At 39.7% G+C, this 18,937-nt stretch overlaps 1 protein-coding gene across 1 annotated transcript; it reads left to right on the forward strand.

Moving 5' to 3' along the window:
- The first annotated feature begins 13,985 nt into the window (after positions 1-13,985).
- On the forward strand, positions 13,986-18,723 carry wdr89 (WD repeat domain 89). The gene is made up of 2 exons (XM_069916241.1): positions 13,986-14,167; positions 16,519-18,723. The coding sequence occupies exon 2, from the start codon at positions 16,542-16,544 to the stop codon at positions 17,706-17,708; it is 1,167 nt and encodes a 388-aa protein (XP_069772342.1). The 5' UTR covers positions 13,986-14,167; positions 16,519-16,541; the 3' UTR covers positions 17,709-18,723.
- The last annotated feature ends 214 nt before the right edge of the window (positions 18,724-18,937 follow it).

Consider the following 18,937-nt stretch of genomic DNA (forward strand, 5'->3'; position numbering starts at 1 on the left):
AAATGACAACAAACTATATATATGTAAAAAAAAATAGAGAATAAGTAAGAACTAAGAAGGGAAAGAAAGGGAAGAAAGGAAGTAAGGAGGGAATTAAGAGAGTGACCTTTGTTATATATGAAGATTAAAATCTTTTCTGGGGGGGCTGGGTGGGGAAGAATAACAGTCACTACGAAATCAGTTGACGCTTGCGAGCGGATTCACAAATCCAAATGGAGAGGGGAGATGTGGTTGACTGACAAGGGACAAAGGGCAACTCAGAAAGAGGAGGGACTATTGGAGTTAAAGGAATTTTAGATATGAGAATAGTGGAAATATTTTATGTTTTAGAAATGTTGTCTTATAATGTGTTCAAAAAAAGAAAGCAGAAATGGATAAGAAGGGAAAGTGGTGATGAGGAAATGGAAAGGAAAGATAAACAAAGTATGAAATGACTATGTTGAACTATATGACTTTAAATATTAATGGAATACATAACCAAATCAAAAGGAAGAAACTGTTAAATTTACTTGCAAAAAGAAAAAATTGATATAGCATTCGTACAAGAAACACATCTAACTGAAGTGGAACACAAGAAATTAAAGAGAGATTGGATAGGACATGTAACAGCAGCATCATATAATTCAAAAGCCAGAGGAGTAGCTATATTAATCAATAAAAATGTACCAATCAAAATAGAAGAGTAAATAATAGATCCAGCAGGGAGATATGTAATGATAAAATGTCAGATATATTCAGAATTTTGGAATTTACTCAATGTATACTCACCTAATGAAGAAGATCAAAAATTTATGCAAGATATCTTTTTGAAGATAGCAGATACGCAAGTGAACATACTAATAGGAGGGGATTTTAACCTTCATTTGGACTCAAACATGGATAAAACTGGAAAAAAAAACTAACAGAAAGAACAAAGTAACCAAATTTATAATTAAATCGATGCAAGAAATGCAACTTTTGGATATATGGAGGAAACAACACCCAAAGGAAAAGGAATATTCATATTATTCGGGTAGACACAAAACATACTCAAAGATAGACCTATTCCTGTTATCAGCCCACATTCAAGATAGAGTTAGGAAAACAGAATATAAAGCTAGACTATTATTGGATCACTCACCCCTGTTATTGGCAATAGAGCTAGAGGACATCCCACCAAGAATGTATAGATGGAGATTAAACTCCATACTACTTAAAAGACAGGATTTTAGAGAATTAATTGAACGACAAATTAAAATGAACTTTGAAAAAAATACGGAATCAGTGAAAGATAAGTTTATACTATGGGACGCAATGAAAGCGTTCATCAGAGGGCAAATAATAAGCTATGTAACTAAGATGAAGAAGGACTACAATCGGGAAACAGAACAGTTGGAAAGGGAAATAACAAATACAGAAAAAGAATTAGCAATAAAAGAAGATACAACTAAAAGAAGAGAATTGGCAGACAAAAAAATAAAATATGAAACACTACAAACATATAAGATGGAGAAGAACATAATGAAGACAAAAGAGAATTATTATGAGCTAGGAGAAAAAACACACAAAATTCTAGCGTGGCAGCTTCTCCAGAAAAGTTGAAAAAAATAAAGGAAAGCACAAAGGCACAAAAATAAAAATTAAAGTAAAGTGAATATAAAGGTGGAAAGAAGATGGCGACGAAAAAAGAAAAGTCAAAACCAACGGTAAGAAGAGAGGAAGAGAAGACAACGGAAGAAGAAGGAGAAGGCCTTACCTGTTCAAAGAGGCCCGCGGTGGAGAGAGAAACACGCTCCCACAGGTCGGTAGAAAGTGGACTACAAAAATGGCTCGCTGAGCCGAGTAAAAGTGCGCAACCACGCATGCGCGACTCTTCACGCATGCGCGATGCTCATGCAAAAAAACATACAGATGGGAGGGGCAAACAGCTGGGAAGTCGATCTCCACAGCTGGCAATGACAGCTACAGAACAGCAGCAGCAAGAGGAGAACATAGAAGACAACAAAAACAAGAAAGAAGAGAAGAAAAGGGCAACAAAGAAACAACAGATGGCCAACCCAGAGGAAGAAGAAGAGGAAGAGGAAGAATACAGTGAAATGGAAGAAGAAGGGAAAGGCAAGACAATGGATATACTTTCTCTTATGAAAGAATACATGGATTCATTTAAAGAATGGCAAGCACAAGAATTTAGTGATTTAAGAAGAAGAAACAGTACAGAAGAGAAAGTGAATAAAATAGATATGACCATATCAGAAATAGGAAAAAGAATGGACAAGGTGGAAGAACGAGAAGCAGCAGTAGAAATGGAGGTAGAGGACTTAAAAAAGAAATTAGAGGAATCTAATAAAAAAGTTATAGAGACACAAGAACTGTTAGCTCAGAAAATAGATATAATGGAAAATTATAACAGAAGAAATAATATAAAGATAGTGGGCCTTAAGGAAGATGAAGAAGGCAAGAATATGAGAGAGTTTATAAAAGATTGGATCCCCAGGATCTTAGGATGTCCAGAACTACAAGAAGAAATGGAAATAGAAAGGGCACATAGAGCATTAGCCTTTAAACCACAACCACAACAAAAGCCAAGATCCATTTTAGTAAAATTCCTAAGATATACTACAAGAGAAAAGGTACTGGAGAAAACAATGGAGAAAGTAAGAGAGGACAACAAGCCACTGGAGTACAAAGAGCAAAAAAAATTTATTTATCCAGATATAAGTTTTGAACTCCTGAAGAAGAGAAAGGAGTTCAATACAGCAAAGGCGATTTTATGGAAGAAAGGGTATAAATTTATACTAAAGCATCCAGCGGTATTGAAAATATTTATTCTAGGACAGCAAAACAGACTATTCTCTGATCCAGAGGAAGCACGAAAATTTGCAGAACAATTACAAAATAGACTGAGAGATGAAGACGTGTAACGAGAGTACAAAAGACTGCGAACTAAAAAGACGTGTGTATAGGACTATATACGTATATAATACATATATTACATAAGTGTATGTGCATTTAAAAGAAAATATATAGTGTATAGAGAAGAATTAATGAGGGAAAAAAGGGGAAGAGAGGAGTAAAGAGGGAATTTAGAGAGTGACCTTTGTTGTATATAAAAATTGAAATCTTTTCTGGGGGGGCTGGGTAGGGAGAAATTACGGTCACTGCAAAATCAGTTGACGCTTGCGAGTGAATTCGCAAATCCAAATGGAGAGGGGAGATGTGGTTGCCCAATAAGGGATAATGGGCAACTCAGGAAGGGGAGGGGACAATGGGGTTAAAGAAATATTAGGTAGGAGAATAAGGGGAATGTTTGATGTATTAAAAATGTTGTCTTACAAACTGTTCAAAGAAAGAAAGCAGAAATGGATGAGAAGGAAAGGTGATGATGAGGAAACGGAAGGGAAAGATAAACAAAGTATAAAATGGCTACATTAAACTATATGACTTTAAATATTAATGGAATACATAACCAAATCAAAAGGAAGAAACTGCTAAATTTACTGAAAAAAGAAAAAATTGATATTGCATTTGTGCAAGAAACACACTTAACTGAAGTGGAGCACAAGAAATTAAAGAGAGATTGGATAGGACATGTAACGGCAGCGTCATATAACTCAAAAGCTAGAGGAGTGGCTATATTAATCAGTAAAAATGTACCAATTAAAATAGAAGAGGAAATAATAGATCCAGCAGGAAGATATGTAATGATAAAATGTCAGATAGATTCGGAGTTTTGGAATTTACTTAATATATATTCGCCTAATGAAGAAGATCAAAAATTTATGCAGGATATTTTTCTGAAGATAGCAGATACACAAGGGAATATATTAATAGGAGGGGATTTCAATCTCAATTTGGATTCAAACATAGATAAAACTGGGGAAAAATTAACAGAAAGAATAAAGTAACCAAATTTATAATTAAATCGATGCAAGAAATGCAACTTTTGGATATATGGAGGAAACAACACCCAAAGGAAAAGGAATATTCATATTATTCAGATAGACATAAAACATATTCAAGAATAGATTTATTCCTGTTATCAGCTTGTATACAAGATAGAGTTAGGAAAACAGAATATAAAGCTAGAATATTATCGGACCATTCACCCTTGATATTGACAATAGAGTTAGAGGATATCCCTCCAAAAATGTATAGATGGAGATTAAACCCCATGCTACTTAAAAGACAGGATTTTAGAGAATTCATAGAAAGACAAATTAAAATGTATTTTGAAATAAATACGGAATCAGTGAAGGATAAGTTTATATTATGGGACGCAATGAAAGCATTCATCAGAGGGCAAATAATAAGTTACATAACTAAGATGAAGAAGGATTACAATCAGGAAACAGAACAGTTGGAAAAGGAAATAGCAGATATAGAGAAAGAATTAGCAAGGAAGGAAGACACTACTAAAAGAAGGGAATTGGTAGATAAAAAAATAAAATATGAAACATTTCAAACATATAAGGTGGAGAAAAATATAATGAAGACAAAGCAGAAATATTACGAACTAGGAGAAAAAACGCACAAAATTCTAGCGTGGCAGCTTAAGACAGAACAAACTAAAAGAATGGTATTGGCATCAAGGAAAAAAGACAATCAGATCACATATAATCCAACGGAAATTAATGAAAATTTCAGAGAATTCTACGAACAATTATACCAAACTGAAAACGAAGGGAAAGAAGGCAAAATAGATGAATTCTTAACTAAAATTGAACTATCGAAATTACAAATAGAGGAACAAAATAAATTAATAGAACCATTTGAAATAGTAGAAATACAAGAGACAATAAAAAATCTGCCGAATAATAAAACACCAGGAGAGGATGGTCTCCCAATAGAATTCTATAAAACATTTAAAGATTTATTAATTCCTCCCCTCCTGGAAGTAGTCAACCAGATTGATAAAACACAAAGCTTACCAGATTCGTGCAAAACAGCAATAATTACAGTAATACCAAAGGCAGGGCAAGATCCACTAGCACCAGCATCATATTGACCAATATCTCTACTTAACACAGATTACAAGATAATAGCTAAATTATTAGCAAACAGATTAGCTGATTATGTACCAAAAATAGTAAGTCTAGACCAAACTGGATTCATAAAAAAAAGACGAACAACAGATAATATTTGTAAGTTTATTAACTTAATTCATGCAGTAGAAGGAAATAAAACTCCAACAGTAGCGGTTGTTTTAGACGCAGAGAAGGCCTTCGACAGAGTAGAATGGAATTATTTATTCAAGGTACTACAAAAATTTAGTTTACCAGAGAAATATATTAATTGGATTAAAACATTATATAAGGGGCCATTGGCAAGAGTGACAGTAAATGGATATGTATCAAAACATTTTAACTTAAGCAGATCAACAAGACAGGGATGCCCACTATCGCCCTTATTGTTCACGTTAGCCATAGAACCACTTGCAGAACTGATAAGAACAGAAAATAAAATAAAAGGGATAAAAATAAAAGGCAAGGAATACAAAATCAGTTTATTTGCAGATGATGTTATAGTATACCTAACGGAACCAGAAACATCAATAAAAGAATTACATAAGAAATTGAAGGAGTATGGAGAAGTGTCGGGATACAAGATTAATGCAAATAAAAGTGAAGCAATGCCAATGAATAATGCGGATTTCTCAAAATTCAAGAAAGAATCACCGTTTAGATGGAAAATGCAAACAATACGATACCTAGGTATACAAATAAATAAAAACCTCAGCCATCTATATAAACTTAATTATTATCCACTAATGAAAAAAATACAGCAAGATTTAGAGCATTGGAAAGACTTACCATTAACACTAATAGGAAGGATAAACTGTATTAAAATGAACATTTTTCCAAGGATACAATACCTATTTCAGGCACTGCCAATACACTTGACAGAAAAATTCTTTAAGAAGTTAAAGAAAATAATAAGGAAATTTTTATGGAAAGGAGGGAAACCAAGGATAGCACTAGATAAATTAACAGAATGGTATAGACAAGGAGGCTTACAACTGCCAAATTTAAAAAATTATTATAGAGCCGCATAATTACGATATCTATCAGATTTTTACCAAACAAAAGAAAAGTCAGATTGGACTAGATTAGAGCTAGACAAAATAGGGGAGAAGATACCTGAACATATATTATATAAATGGGATGAAAAATTGGTAAAACATAGGAATTCTCCAGTATTGCACCATTTGCTTAATATTTGGAAGAAGATTCATTTAGAAAGAAATAAAACAAACTACCAATTATCAAAACTAATACTGACGCAAAATCAGCTAATCCCTTTTACGGTAGATAACCTGTCTTTTAGAGAATGGGAGAAAAAAGGGATTAAAAGAATAGAAAATTGTTTTTCGGGGAATAAATTATTATCCTTTGAACAAATGAAGGATAAATATAATATAACTCAAGATACAGTGCTGGCATATTACCAATTGAAATCCTATTTAAAGGATAAATTGGGAAATAGTCTGAAGTTACCAGAAGGAAGCAATTTTGAATATCTGATTACAGACACAATGATAATTAAAAAATTTATAACAAACATGTATATCAAATTACAAGAAAAGGAGAATGAGGAAATAAATGATAAAACTAAACAAAAGTGGGAACAAGATCTAAACATAAAGATAAAAAAGGAAACATGGGAGAGGTTATGTTTAGGAACTATGAGAAATACAATAAATACGAGATTACGTATGATACAATATAATTGGATACATAGGTTATATATCACTCCTCAAAAGTTAAATAAATGGGATCCAACAGTATCTGACAGATGTTTTCATTGTAAAAAAGAAATAGGAACAACAATTCATGCAATCTGGACTTGTGAAAAGGTGAAAAAATTTTGGGAAGATCTAAACCAGATATTAAATAAAATTACAGAAAGCAATATACCAAAAAACCCAGAGATCTTCCTCCTAAGTAACATAAAAAATAAAGAATTTGGACTTGATTTGGAGGGTGTACAAAGATGATTTGTTAAGATAGCCCTAGCTGTAGCAAAAAAATGTATTATGTCAAACTGGAAATTAGAAGATAATTTGAAAATACAGCAATGGTATATAGAAATGAATAAATGTATTCCATTAGAAAAAAATAACATATAGTTTAAGAAATAATATAACATTATTTGAACAAATATGGGAGCCGTACATGGAATATAATAGAGAAAACCTACCGGGACATCTATCACCTAAAATGACAAAAGGAAAAGAGAATGGAAAGAATTGACTCAGTGGAAGTTTCTGTTCGTTAATGTTGAGTGACAACATTGTTTGATGGGTTTGATGTATCTTGGACTCAGAGTTTTGAATGGATGGAGGGGGAGGTGGGGGGGAGGGGAGGAGGGAGGGGGGGGAGAAAACGACACTATATATTTGAAAGGAGAAATGTGTATATCTTGAATAATGTGATCTATAGTGTGAAAAATAAAAAATTTAAACAAAAAGGAAATAGGACAAACAAATTACATATAATCCAACGGAGATCAGTGAAAACTTCAGGGAATTCTACGAACAACTATATCAAACTGAAAACGAAGGGAAAGAAGACAAAATAGGTGAATTTCTAACTAAAATTGAACCACCAAAATTACAAACAGAGGAGCAAAATAAATTAATAAAACCATTTGAAATAGAAGAATTACAGGAGATATTAAAATACTACTGAACAATAAAACACCAGGATGGATTTCCAATAGAATTCTATAAAACATTTAAAGACTTATTAATTCCTCCCCTCCTGGAAGTAATCAACCAGATTGATAAAACACAAAACATACCAGATTCATGCAAAACAGCAATAATTACAGTAATACCAAAGACGGAAAGATCCACTAGCACCAGCGTCATATAGACCAATATCTCTACTTAACACAGATTATAAGATAATAGCTAAACTATTAGCAAACAGATTGGCCGACTATGTACCAAAAATAGTAAATCTAGAGCAAACTGGATTTATTAAAAAAAGACGAACAACGGACAATATCTGTAAATTTATTAACAATTCATGTAGTAGAAGGAAATAAAACTCCAACAGTCGCAGTTGCTTTAGATGCAGAGAAGGCCTTTGACAGGGTAGAATGGAATTATTTATTCAAAGTACTACAAAAATTCAGCCTACCAGAGCAATATATTAATTGGATTAAAGCATTATATAAGGGGCCATTGGCGAAAGTGACAGTAAATGGATATATATCAAAACAATTTAACTTAAGTAGATCAACAAGGCAGGGATGTCCACTATCTCCCTCACTGTTCGCGTTAGCTATAGAACCACTTGCAGAACTGATAAGAACAGAAATTAAAATAAGAGGGATAAAAATAAAAGAGAAAGAATATAAAATCAGTCTATTTGCAGATGACGTTATAATATACTTAACAGAACCAGAAATATCAATAACAGAATTACATAGGAAATTGAAGGAATATGGAGAAGTATCGGGATACAAGATCAATGCAAATAAAAGTGAAGCAATGCCAATGAATAATGCGGGTTTCACAAAGTTTAAGAAAGAATCACCATTGAGATGGCAAACACAAGTAATGCGATACCTAGGTATACAACTAAATAAAAATCTCGGCCATCTATATAAACTAAATTATTATCCATTAATGAAAAAAATTACAAGATGACTTAGAGCATTTTAAAGACTTACCACTAACACTGATAGGAAGGATAAACTAACAATGGTACATAGAAATAAATAAATGTATTCCATTAGAAAAAATAACATATAATTTAAGAAATAACATCACAATATTCGAAGAAATATGGGAGCCATACATGAAATACAATTGAGAAATCCTACCATGGACTTCCACCACCTAAAATGACAGAAGGAGAAGACAACGAAAAGAACTGACTCAGTAAAATTTCTTGTTTATTTTTATTAAGTGACAACATTGTTTAACGGGTTTAATGTATCTTATAGATTGAACTTCAAATAAATGGGAAAGGGGGTGAGGAAGGGAGGGAAGAGAGGGGGGAAAAGGGGGAGAAAATGACACTGTATATATTCAGGAGAAAAAATGTCTGTATGTATCTAAGTCAATATGGTTTATAGTGTGAAAAATAAAAAAATTAAAAAAGAAAACATGGCTATGTGCATGGTAGGTCATGTTTAACCAATCTTATAGAGTTTTTCAAGGAGGTTACCAAGAATGTTGATAAAGGAAAGGCTGTGGATGTAGTCTACATGGACTTTAGTAAGATCTTTGATAAGGTCCCACATGGAAGGTTAGTCAAGAAGATTCAGACATTAGATATTCATAGTGAAGAAGTTAACTGGATTCGACAGTGGCTGGACGGGAGAAGTAATGATGGATGATTGCTTCTCAGACTGGAGGCTTGTGACTAGTGGTGTGCTGCAAGGTTTGCTGCTACATCCATTGTTGTTTGTCGTATGTATCAATGATCTGGATGATAATGTGGTAAAATGGATCAACAAGTTTGCAGATGACACCAAAATTGGAAGATTTGTGGGCAGCAAAGAAGGTTTTCAAAACTTGTAGAGGGATCTGGACCAGCTGGAAAAATGGGCTGAAAAATGGCCGATGGAATTTAATGCAAACAAGTATGAGGTGTTGCATTTTGGAAGAACAGACCATGAAAGGACACACACAGTAAATGGTAGGGACTGAGGAGAACAGAGGGAGTTGGGAATACAGATACATAATTCCCTGAAATTGGTGTCACAGGTGGATAGGTTGTAAAGAGAGTTTTAGCATATTTGCCTTCATAAATCCAAGTATTGAGTATAGGTGTTGGGATTTTAGGGTAAAGTTGTACAAGAAATTGGTGAGGCCAAATATGGAGTATTGTGCACAGTTTTGATCACCTAACTACAAAACAGATATCAATGAGACAGAAAGAGTGGAGAGAATATTTACTAGGATGTTGCCTGGACTTCAAAAACTGAGGATAAACAGGTTAGGTCTTTATTCTCTAAAGTGTAGAAGAATGAGGAGAGATTTGATAGAGATATTTAAAATTATGAGGGGGATAGACAGAGTAAATGTAGATAGGCTTTTTGCACTGAAGGTAGGTGAGATACAAACCAGAGGACATGGGTTAAGGGTGAAAGGGGAAAAGTTTAGAGGGAACCTCTTCACACAGAGAATAGTGGAAGTGTGGAATGAGCTTCCAGCTGAAGTGGTGAATGTAGGCTCAATTTTAACATTTAAGAAGAATTTAGATAGATACATGAGTGGGAGAGGTACGGAAGGCTATGGACTGGGTGCCGGTCAGTGGGACTAGGCAAAAGAAAGGCTTAGCAGAGATTAGAAGGTCTGAAGAGGCCTGTTTCTGTTCTGTAATTTTCCATGGTTCTAATCAAATGTCTTTACTATTATATAAACTATTCTATTCACATGCCATACAAGTGTCGCATTTTTTGTTGCTAGGTTTCCAATTAAGATGCTTGAAAATTTAAATGAATATAGTGGTCTGCAATCTCACCAAAGATACAAGGCCCAGCATCCAATAATCTGATAATCCTGCATATGATAACCAGTTTCTTCAGAAATATCCACCATTTTGTTTTCAATCCCAATATTGGGTGAAAAATCCTGATTGGGGAAATAGGGATTGACCTATTGTTGGAATTTATGAAGCGAATGGTAATTTGGCTTTAGTGATCAGGATGGGTTTGGTGACCATATGGTTGGTAATAAAACTGTCTGACATAGTAAAGAATGATGTTGCCACTTGGACTGGGCTTAATTAATGTATGACACAGTATTAAAAATATTACAAGCCAATGTGTGATTAAAAACTCGGGACTGCAGGTGGTGGAATCTGGAGGAAGAACCAATCTGCCGGAGGAAGTCAGTGGATCGAGCAGCGTCATTAGAAGAAAATGAGTGGCTGCTGTTCTGCAACATAATCTGTCCTCAATTAGTTATTTCCCACTCTCTACCCCCCCCCCCCCCCCCCACCAACCCCAACCCCGGATACGCCTCATGCAGGATTTTATATACAAAAACAGAATTACTGGAAAAACTAAGCCAGTCGAACAGAAGCTGTGGAAAGAAAAATGTGACCATTTCAGGTTAAAGACCTTTCACAGAGCACGGGGGCATGTTATGCCTGTAGCACCTCTTGGTGGAGGGAAGGCACACTGCTGTGATCTTCCTAGTGATGCTTCAGAGAAGATGAGGTGGAGGACAATCCTTGCAATAACTTACCCATTGACAGCCCTTCACTTCAACACCACAACCAGGCCAACCACTTTTCTTGAAAAAGGACATGATTACATTATCGTTGAGGTCCCTTGGCATGCTCTTTTCTTCCCATGAAATTGCACAAGAAGTAAAAACACAAGCTAGAGAAACTCAGCAAAGATAAAGATTCATTACCAACATTTTGGGTATGAGCCCTTTATGACAAAATTAGGCAGGAACCCAATCTCAGGAGCCTACCTACATTTTGTCATACCTTGAAGAAGGGCTCAAGGTTGAAACAGCACCTCACCCCAGGAATTAACTGGAAATTTACTGGGACAGGGTCCAGTGGTAAAGGAACATTGTCTGAGTGCCAGTGTCAAATGACATCATTTCATGCCGGGGATTAACCACCTCTACCCCTACTCATATCCTTGGCATTGGCTGATGCCGGCGTGCTGATAAAACCAGTGGGGACAGCAGAAAGTCACCCATTTCCAGTTGAAGGTAGAACACTCTGATCCGGGGGATGAGTGTTTTGCAATCAGTGTCCCAGTTAAGGGTGCCCCAGTGGAAACGGCAAAAAGGGCTTCTTTTCCCAGGAAACAGCACAGCAATTAACTGGGATGCCAGTAGGAAAGGGGCTGTTGGTTATGTATCTTTATCTTTGCCATATAAGGAGGCTCTGATAGCTCACTTTCTCTTGTGTCTTGGTGTGAGCTTGCAGGCGCCTCAGATTAAAGAGACTGCCATCCGTGCGGTACCGGATGTAAACAGTGTCTTCATTGTTGGGGTCTTTCATGGCTTGGTTCAGCATCATGCTGAAGAAGATTGAAAAGAGGGTTGGTGCGAGAACACAGCCTTGCTTCATGCCATTGTTAATGGAGAAGGGTTCAGAGAGCTCATTGCTGTATCTGACCCGACCTTGTTGGTTTTCGTGCAGTTGGATAATCATGTTGAGGAACTTTGGGGGACATCTGATGCGCTCTAGTATTTGCCAAAGCCCTTTCCTGCTCACAGTGTCGAAAGCTTTGGTGAGGTCAACAAAGGTGATGTAGAGTCCTTTGTTTTGTTCTCTGCACTTTTCTTGGAGCTGTCTGAGGGCAAAGACCATGTCAGTAGTTCCTCTGTTTGCGCGAAAGCCGCACTGTGATTCTGGGAGAATATTCTGGGCGACACTAGGTATTATTCTATTTAGTAGAATCCTAGCGAAGATTTTGCCTGCAATGGAGAGACGATGCCGCTTTAGTTGCCCATTCAGAGCCAGCTCTTCAGCGCTTGACGTCCTGCTTTGCGGAAACTGCCAAAATGTTTGGCCTGGAAGTCAGCCTGAAGAAAACTGAGGTCCTCCATCAGCCAGCTCCCCACCATGACTACCAGCCCCCCCACATCTCCATCGGGCACACAAAACTCAAAACGGTCAACCAGTTTACCTATCTCGGCTGCACCATTTCATCAGATGCAAGGATCGACAATGAGATAGACAACAGACTCGCCAAGGCAAATAACGCCTTTGGAAGACTACACAAAAGAGTCTGGAAAAACAACCAACTGAAAAACCTCACAAAGATAAGCGTATACAGAGCCGTTGTCATACCCACACTCCTGTTCGGCTCCGAATCATGGGTCCTCTACCGGCATCACCTACGGCTCCTAGAACGCTTCCACCAGCGTTGTCTCCGCTCCATCCTCAACATCCATTGGAGCGCTTTCATCCCTAACGTCGAAGTACTCGAGATGGCAGAGGTCGACAGCATCAAGTCCACACTGCTGAAGATCCAGCTGTGCTGGGTGGGTCACGTCTCCACAATGGAGGACCATCGCCTTCCCAAGATCGTGTTATATGGCAAGCTCTCCACTGGCCACCGTGACAGAGGTGCACCAAAGAAAAGGTACAAGGACTGCCTAAAGAAATCTCTTGGTGCCTGCCACATTGACCACCGCCAGTGGGCTGATATCGCCTCAAACTGTGCATCTTGGCGCCTCACAGTTTGGCGGGCAGCAACCTCCTTTGAAGAAGGCCGCAGAGCCCACCTCACTGACAAAAGGCAAAGGAGGAAAAACCCAACACCCAACCCACCAATTTTCCCCTGCAGCCGCTGCAACCGTGTCTGCCTGTCCCGCATCGGACTTGTCAGCCACAAACGAGCCTGCAGCTGACGTGGACTTTTACCCCCTCCATAAATCTTCGTCCGCGAAGCCAAGCCAAAGAGAGAGAGAGATAGCTCAGTGGTTAGAGCACTGGTCTTATAAACCGGGGTTGCCCGTTTGTTCCTTGCTGGGGCCTCATTTCTGTAAGGTATGCTTGTCAAATCTCTGCCTTCTTTAAGGGAGACAACGTTAAAGAATTTCATGTATGTTACATTCTAAATATAGTATTATGCGACTGTTGGACACTACCGTAACTGTTAGTCAAAGACTGAGGGGAACGATAGGCTTTATTGTCCAGATCCAAGCTATAGGAGAGGTGGCCCGACCTTTATGGCCTGGGTCCCAGGGGAGGAGTCCAGGGGAGAGAGTCATCAGGGGTCCGAGCCTTTACCAGCCAATTAGTCCAGACAATCCCTACCATTAATACAATAATGGAACCTTTACCGATGGACCTGCTGAGGGTGACTTTACTCCACCCTTGGTGATTTAGTCTTGCTTCATTTTAGCAGGACACTGCATTGTTTTGCAGCAGTTGGAAGTCCTTTCATGGAGTGAGTGCTCACAGTCCCCCTGAACCTACAAGAGCAGGTGCAATTGCCTTTAATACAAGGGGAAGGAGTGTCTGGGGAGGGTTGGTTTAGTATCTGGTGGGTGATTGCTCCCGGCGAGGGTCGGAGGCGGCGGTCCCTTTAATACGTGCTCGTGAACGCCTGCCGTCTGGTTGATACATGCGATCCCGGTGATAGGACGGTCGCGGCCGCCTGGAGGCCCTTTAACAAGCTGGGAGTGGCCGGCCTCGCTGGTCTCGGAAGTCGGCGGTTCCTCGGAGCCGACGAGCTGATCGCGCACATGGTGAGTTGGTGAGAGTCCGCCCGGTGGCGACCAACGCCGGGCCGGAGTCGGGGGCCGCGTCTCTGCGGAAGGGGAAGGGACGGGCAGGGTGGGATTGGGAGCTGCGACAAGATCCACGTGGGTCGGTCCTGTAGTTTCATCGTCCCTTCTACCGACATGAAAAGGCAACCAAGTAGGGAGTAGTGTTCAAGCAATTTAATGCAGACAAAGAGAAACTCCGCCTGAGCCCTTCATCCCCTCCAAAGCACAGCGTCTGCAGACTTCCTTGCTGCAGGTCTGGGCGTTTAAAGCGCTGGGGCATCGCCTTTAGCCAGTGTGAGATCCATTCTGGAGCCGGATCACAGCAGGAGAGGAACTGAGCATGATTCCGGAGGTTCCTGTCTTCTAGCACGTGTCCCCTCGGCCCGGCGGAAGGGTTGGATGGATCCTTTAACGTGTTGGCTGCGGTGGTGTGGACGTGGTTTGCGCTTGCAACCCTCTGGGTTTGGGGTGGAGGGTTGCAACCCTCTGGGTTTGGGGTGGAGGGTTGCAACCCTCTGGGTTTGGGGTGGAGGGTTGCAACCCTCTGGGTTTGGGGTGGAGGGTTGCAACCCTCTGGGTTTGGGGTGGAGGGTTGCAACCCTCTGGGTTTGGGGTGGAGGGTTGCAACCCTCTGGGTTTGGGGTGGAGGGTTGCAACCCTCTGGGTTTGGGGTGGAGGGTTGCAACCCTCTGGGTTTGGGGTGGAGGGTTGCAACCCTCTGGGTTTGGGGTGGAGGGTTGCAACCCTCTGGGTTTGGGGTGGAGGGTTGCAACCCTCTGGGTTTGGGGTGGAGGGTTGCAACCCTCTGGGTTTGGGGTGGAGGGTTGCAACCCTCTGGGTTTGGGGTGGAGGGTTAATATATCGCGCAGGGCCCTGCGTAGTGGTGATGTCCACTTGGTGGATGGTAAGTGCGGTTTTTATAAGGGGGGGGGGGGGGGCAGAAGCACCTGTTTCTGTTTCCCATGTGGACATCTGGACCAGAAATGGAGTGACATGTTCCTTGATGGCCTTTTGAGATGTGGGCCAGGATGGCAAATGAACAGAATGTGGAATTTATCCACAAGAGTAACCATAAAATATTACAGCACAGAAAAAAAGGACACTTTGCCCCTTCTAGTTTGTGCTGAACTATTATTCTGCCGAGTTCCACCGACCTGCACCCAGTACCTAGCCCTCCGAATCCTCCCATCCAAATGTTCAAATCTTTCTTAAATGTTAAAATTGAGCCTGCATTTACCACTTCAGCTGGCAGCTCGTTCCACACTACTGTCTGTTCAAAGTAGTTTCCCTTAATATTCCCCCTAAACTCACCCATAACCCATGTCCTCTGGTTTGATAATTTTGTATACCTCTATCAAATCTCCTATCATTTTCTGTGTTCTCATTTCCTGAAGTCCAGGCAACATCCAATATGCCCTCTAATCTAGATCATTTGTACAGATGACAAATAATAATGGTCCCAGCGATGATGTCCGAGGAACACCACTAGTCACAGGCTTCCAGTCTGAGAAACAATTATCCACTGCAACTCTCTGGCTTCTCCCATATAGCCAAAGTCAAATCCAGTTTACTACCTCACCCTGAATACTGAGCATCTGAACTTTCTTGACCAACCACCCATGTGGGACCTTGTCAAAAGCCTTACTAAAGTCCACATAGCCTTTCCTTCAACTGTCATGGCAACATTAAAAAAAACTATACTATTGTGCTTGTTAGGGGATTGAAGACCTGCTTGGAATAGATTGAATTTTAGTCTTTATTTAGTTCTGAACCATAAATTATGAAAATTACATCAGCATATTTTAAGTCTTAGTTTTGGAAACATCAAGAAGAAAAATAAGGCCATTTGTGTTCAACTGAGCATTGTAATCAGCGTTGGGAACTTTGAAGGTCAAATTTTAGTTGAAGTTTTTTTTTAAATTAACTTGCAGCTGAATGACAAGTTTCATCATCTGGTTGTAAATAGAATTCCAAGATTTTTTTTTTAATTGAAGTGAATATAAGTGCTGTTGTGTTTCTGAGTTACAGATAGGGAAAGTCATTCCAAATTTGTCTTCTTGATCACCATCCAGTCACTGACAAGAAAAATTGCATTTGTTGATTTCATAAGAACAGTGGGTTTCGATGTTAACCCTTATTTTGTGGATCCAAAGCAACTTTCTCAGAGATAGAAATTTGAACCATTGGGTCATTTACTTAGTGCATGAAATTTTGAATTGTTTTGGAGGAAAGAACCAGAACTTTGTATTTGTGCCATCAAAATTTGTTTGACAAGGTAGTTTGTCAATATACTTGTATGTTTGTTTATTTCATTGCATATCGCCATTAAGATCGTGGAGGGATAAATTCACTCATGGAGGAGATTGAACAGTGCTTTCATGACCTGCGCATTGCAAAACGATCAACACAGAAAACTGAAGATTTAACCTACCTGTTGGATATTGACTGCATAAAATCACCCACTTGTCAAAGTAGTCAACTTGTTGCTGTTTCATGTTCCAACCACTGTATACGTGTATACAACAAAGAGACCCTAGCTCTGGTTCAACAGATTCGGGGCCATTCTGCCCCCATTAGTGGGATAAGATTTGCACAAACCAACAATCAGTTATTGTATTCTGCCTCGTGCGATGGGACATTGAAGTGCTGGGACGTGCGTTTATCTGGCGCAGATGTAGCGCAGGTTTATAAAGGGTATCTTGACAATGCGTTTATCAGCTTTGATGTTAGCTGCAATGATTTGGTTATCTGTGCTGGAACAGAAAAGATTGACGAAGATGCTTACATGGTTTTCTGGGATGCTCGAAGTGGGACAAACACTGATGGTCCCAAGGTCCAGGAACCTCTTGGGGTTTATTCAGAGACCCACAATGATGACATTACCCAAGTGCATTTCCATCCCTCAAATCCCAACATGGTGGCATCAGGGTCGACAGACGGGTTGGTCAACATTTTTGACATCAGCCAAGAAACGGAAGACGATGCTCTCCTTGCAACATGCAACTCTGATTCTTCAGTCAGTTTCATTGGTTGGACCGGTAAGCAGCAGGAGCAAATTTTTTGCTTGACCCATGATGAAGGTTTCTTTCTGTGGGATCTTGCCCATTTTCATAATGATGAACCGATCACACTTATTAAAATGCAGGATGCTAGAGAGTGCTTGAAATTGGACAGTGGTGACCTGGACTACTTAATCGGAGGCTTTTACCACAAGAAAGCCGATAGGTTGTTTGTATTAGGAGGCAGTCATATGGGAAGACTTCACTTCTTGCAATGTGAAGTTGGTAGCCTTGCCTACATGTATTCAGTACGTGATGGACATTCGGCTACAGTCCGTGCCTTCTACTGGGATTCTGAGGATAATTCTTTGCTGACCTGTGGGGAAGACTCTCAGCTAGTTTTATGGAAACCAAATGCCATAGAAACATCCAGAGAAAAGAAGATGACAATGAAGCTTCCTTCAAATGTGCAGAGGAAAATGAGAGTTCACAAAAATAATGCTTGCAAAGGCAAGAAATAAAAACTGCAGACAAATCCTTGCATTTGTCATGGCTGAACTGCATGGGATTAGTTTCCACCTTGTGAAGAAGAAAACCATTGTCTGTAGGAAATTCTTTAGCTGCTAATTGCCAAATTTAAATTGTGTCCAAACAATGTGATTTCAATTAGAAAATCTTCACTTGTGCAAGGCAATGGTATTTAAAAGGGCAGAGCACATGTTGGAATTTCATTTGTATAATAAATTAAAAACATCCTCGTATCGTAAATCAGAAATGATTTTTCCACCATCATTGTCATGTAGAATTTACCTTGCATCACCTTTTACTCCAAAGTGTTAATGCCACATTAGTGAAAAATTGAAATTGGTTGTCGAAGGCAAATTAATTCATTTATTTGTAACTCATTAAACTGTTTATTTCTGTTGGGGACTTTCAGCTTTCTGTATCTTCTGTCTTCAGAGTGGTCTGATGCTACATTGTAACCCAGAGGCTGCATCATATAGAGCACACATGTCAAACTCTGGCCCGTGGGCCAAATTTGGCCCGCGATATAATTATATTTGGCCCGCAAGATCATTTCAAAAATGTATTAGAGGTGGCCCGCCCTGCAGCGAGAGCCGATGCTGTTTTTTGGTAATGTCACCCCCACCATCCTCCCCCTTCATTGCACATCCTTCCCCACCCCCTAACTATCCCCTCCCCCCTAAAACCACCCTCCTTAAAAGATGGCCAGAATATTCTCAAAAAGGAATCCAGAATGGTAAAGTTCCACAAACCTTCTGCTGGGAATCCTAACAACACCCGGGCATCAGATCCATGGGACGTGGAGGGAGTAAGAGTGTCGCAGGTTGACCGTGCAAACTTTGAGAACGGGGAAAACAAAATTGTAACACGAGGCGTCTGTCGATGTCATCAGCCGGCAAGCCAGTTGTAAGGCTCCCCGCACAACCAGTCACTTCTCCCACCTGTCGAGCGGTGCGGCGGATGGGCGAGCGCCTGTGATTTCCTGTCGGCGCGACGGACATGGTAGGCTGTGCATGGCCCCCGCTGTTCCGCAAAGGCTAATCGGCAGTGCGCTGGGCCTGAGTGGGTGGGTAAGCAGGGGTGGGCAGAGGGTGTAGGTGAGGAGTAATGGGCAGGGGAAGTTATGGTGGTGCGAGGGGCAGTTAGAGGGAGGGATGAGTAGAAGGAGGGGTGGATAGGGAAGAGGTAAAAGGGGAGGGGCAGGGCGAATAGGGGAGGGGTGATT

The sequence above is a fragment of the Narcine bancroftii genome, chromosome 2 (genome assembly GCF_036971445.1).
Source record: "Narcine bancroftii isolate sNarBan1 chromosome 2, sNarBan1.hap1, whole genome shotgun sequence".
NCBI lineage: Eukaryota > Metazoa > Chordata > Chondrichthyes > Torpediniformes > Narcinidae > Narcine > Narcine bancroftii.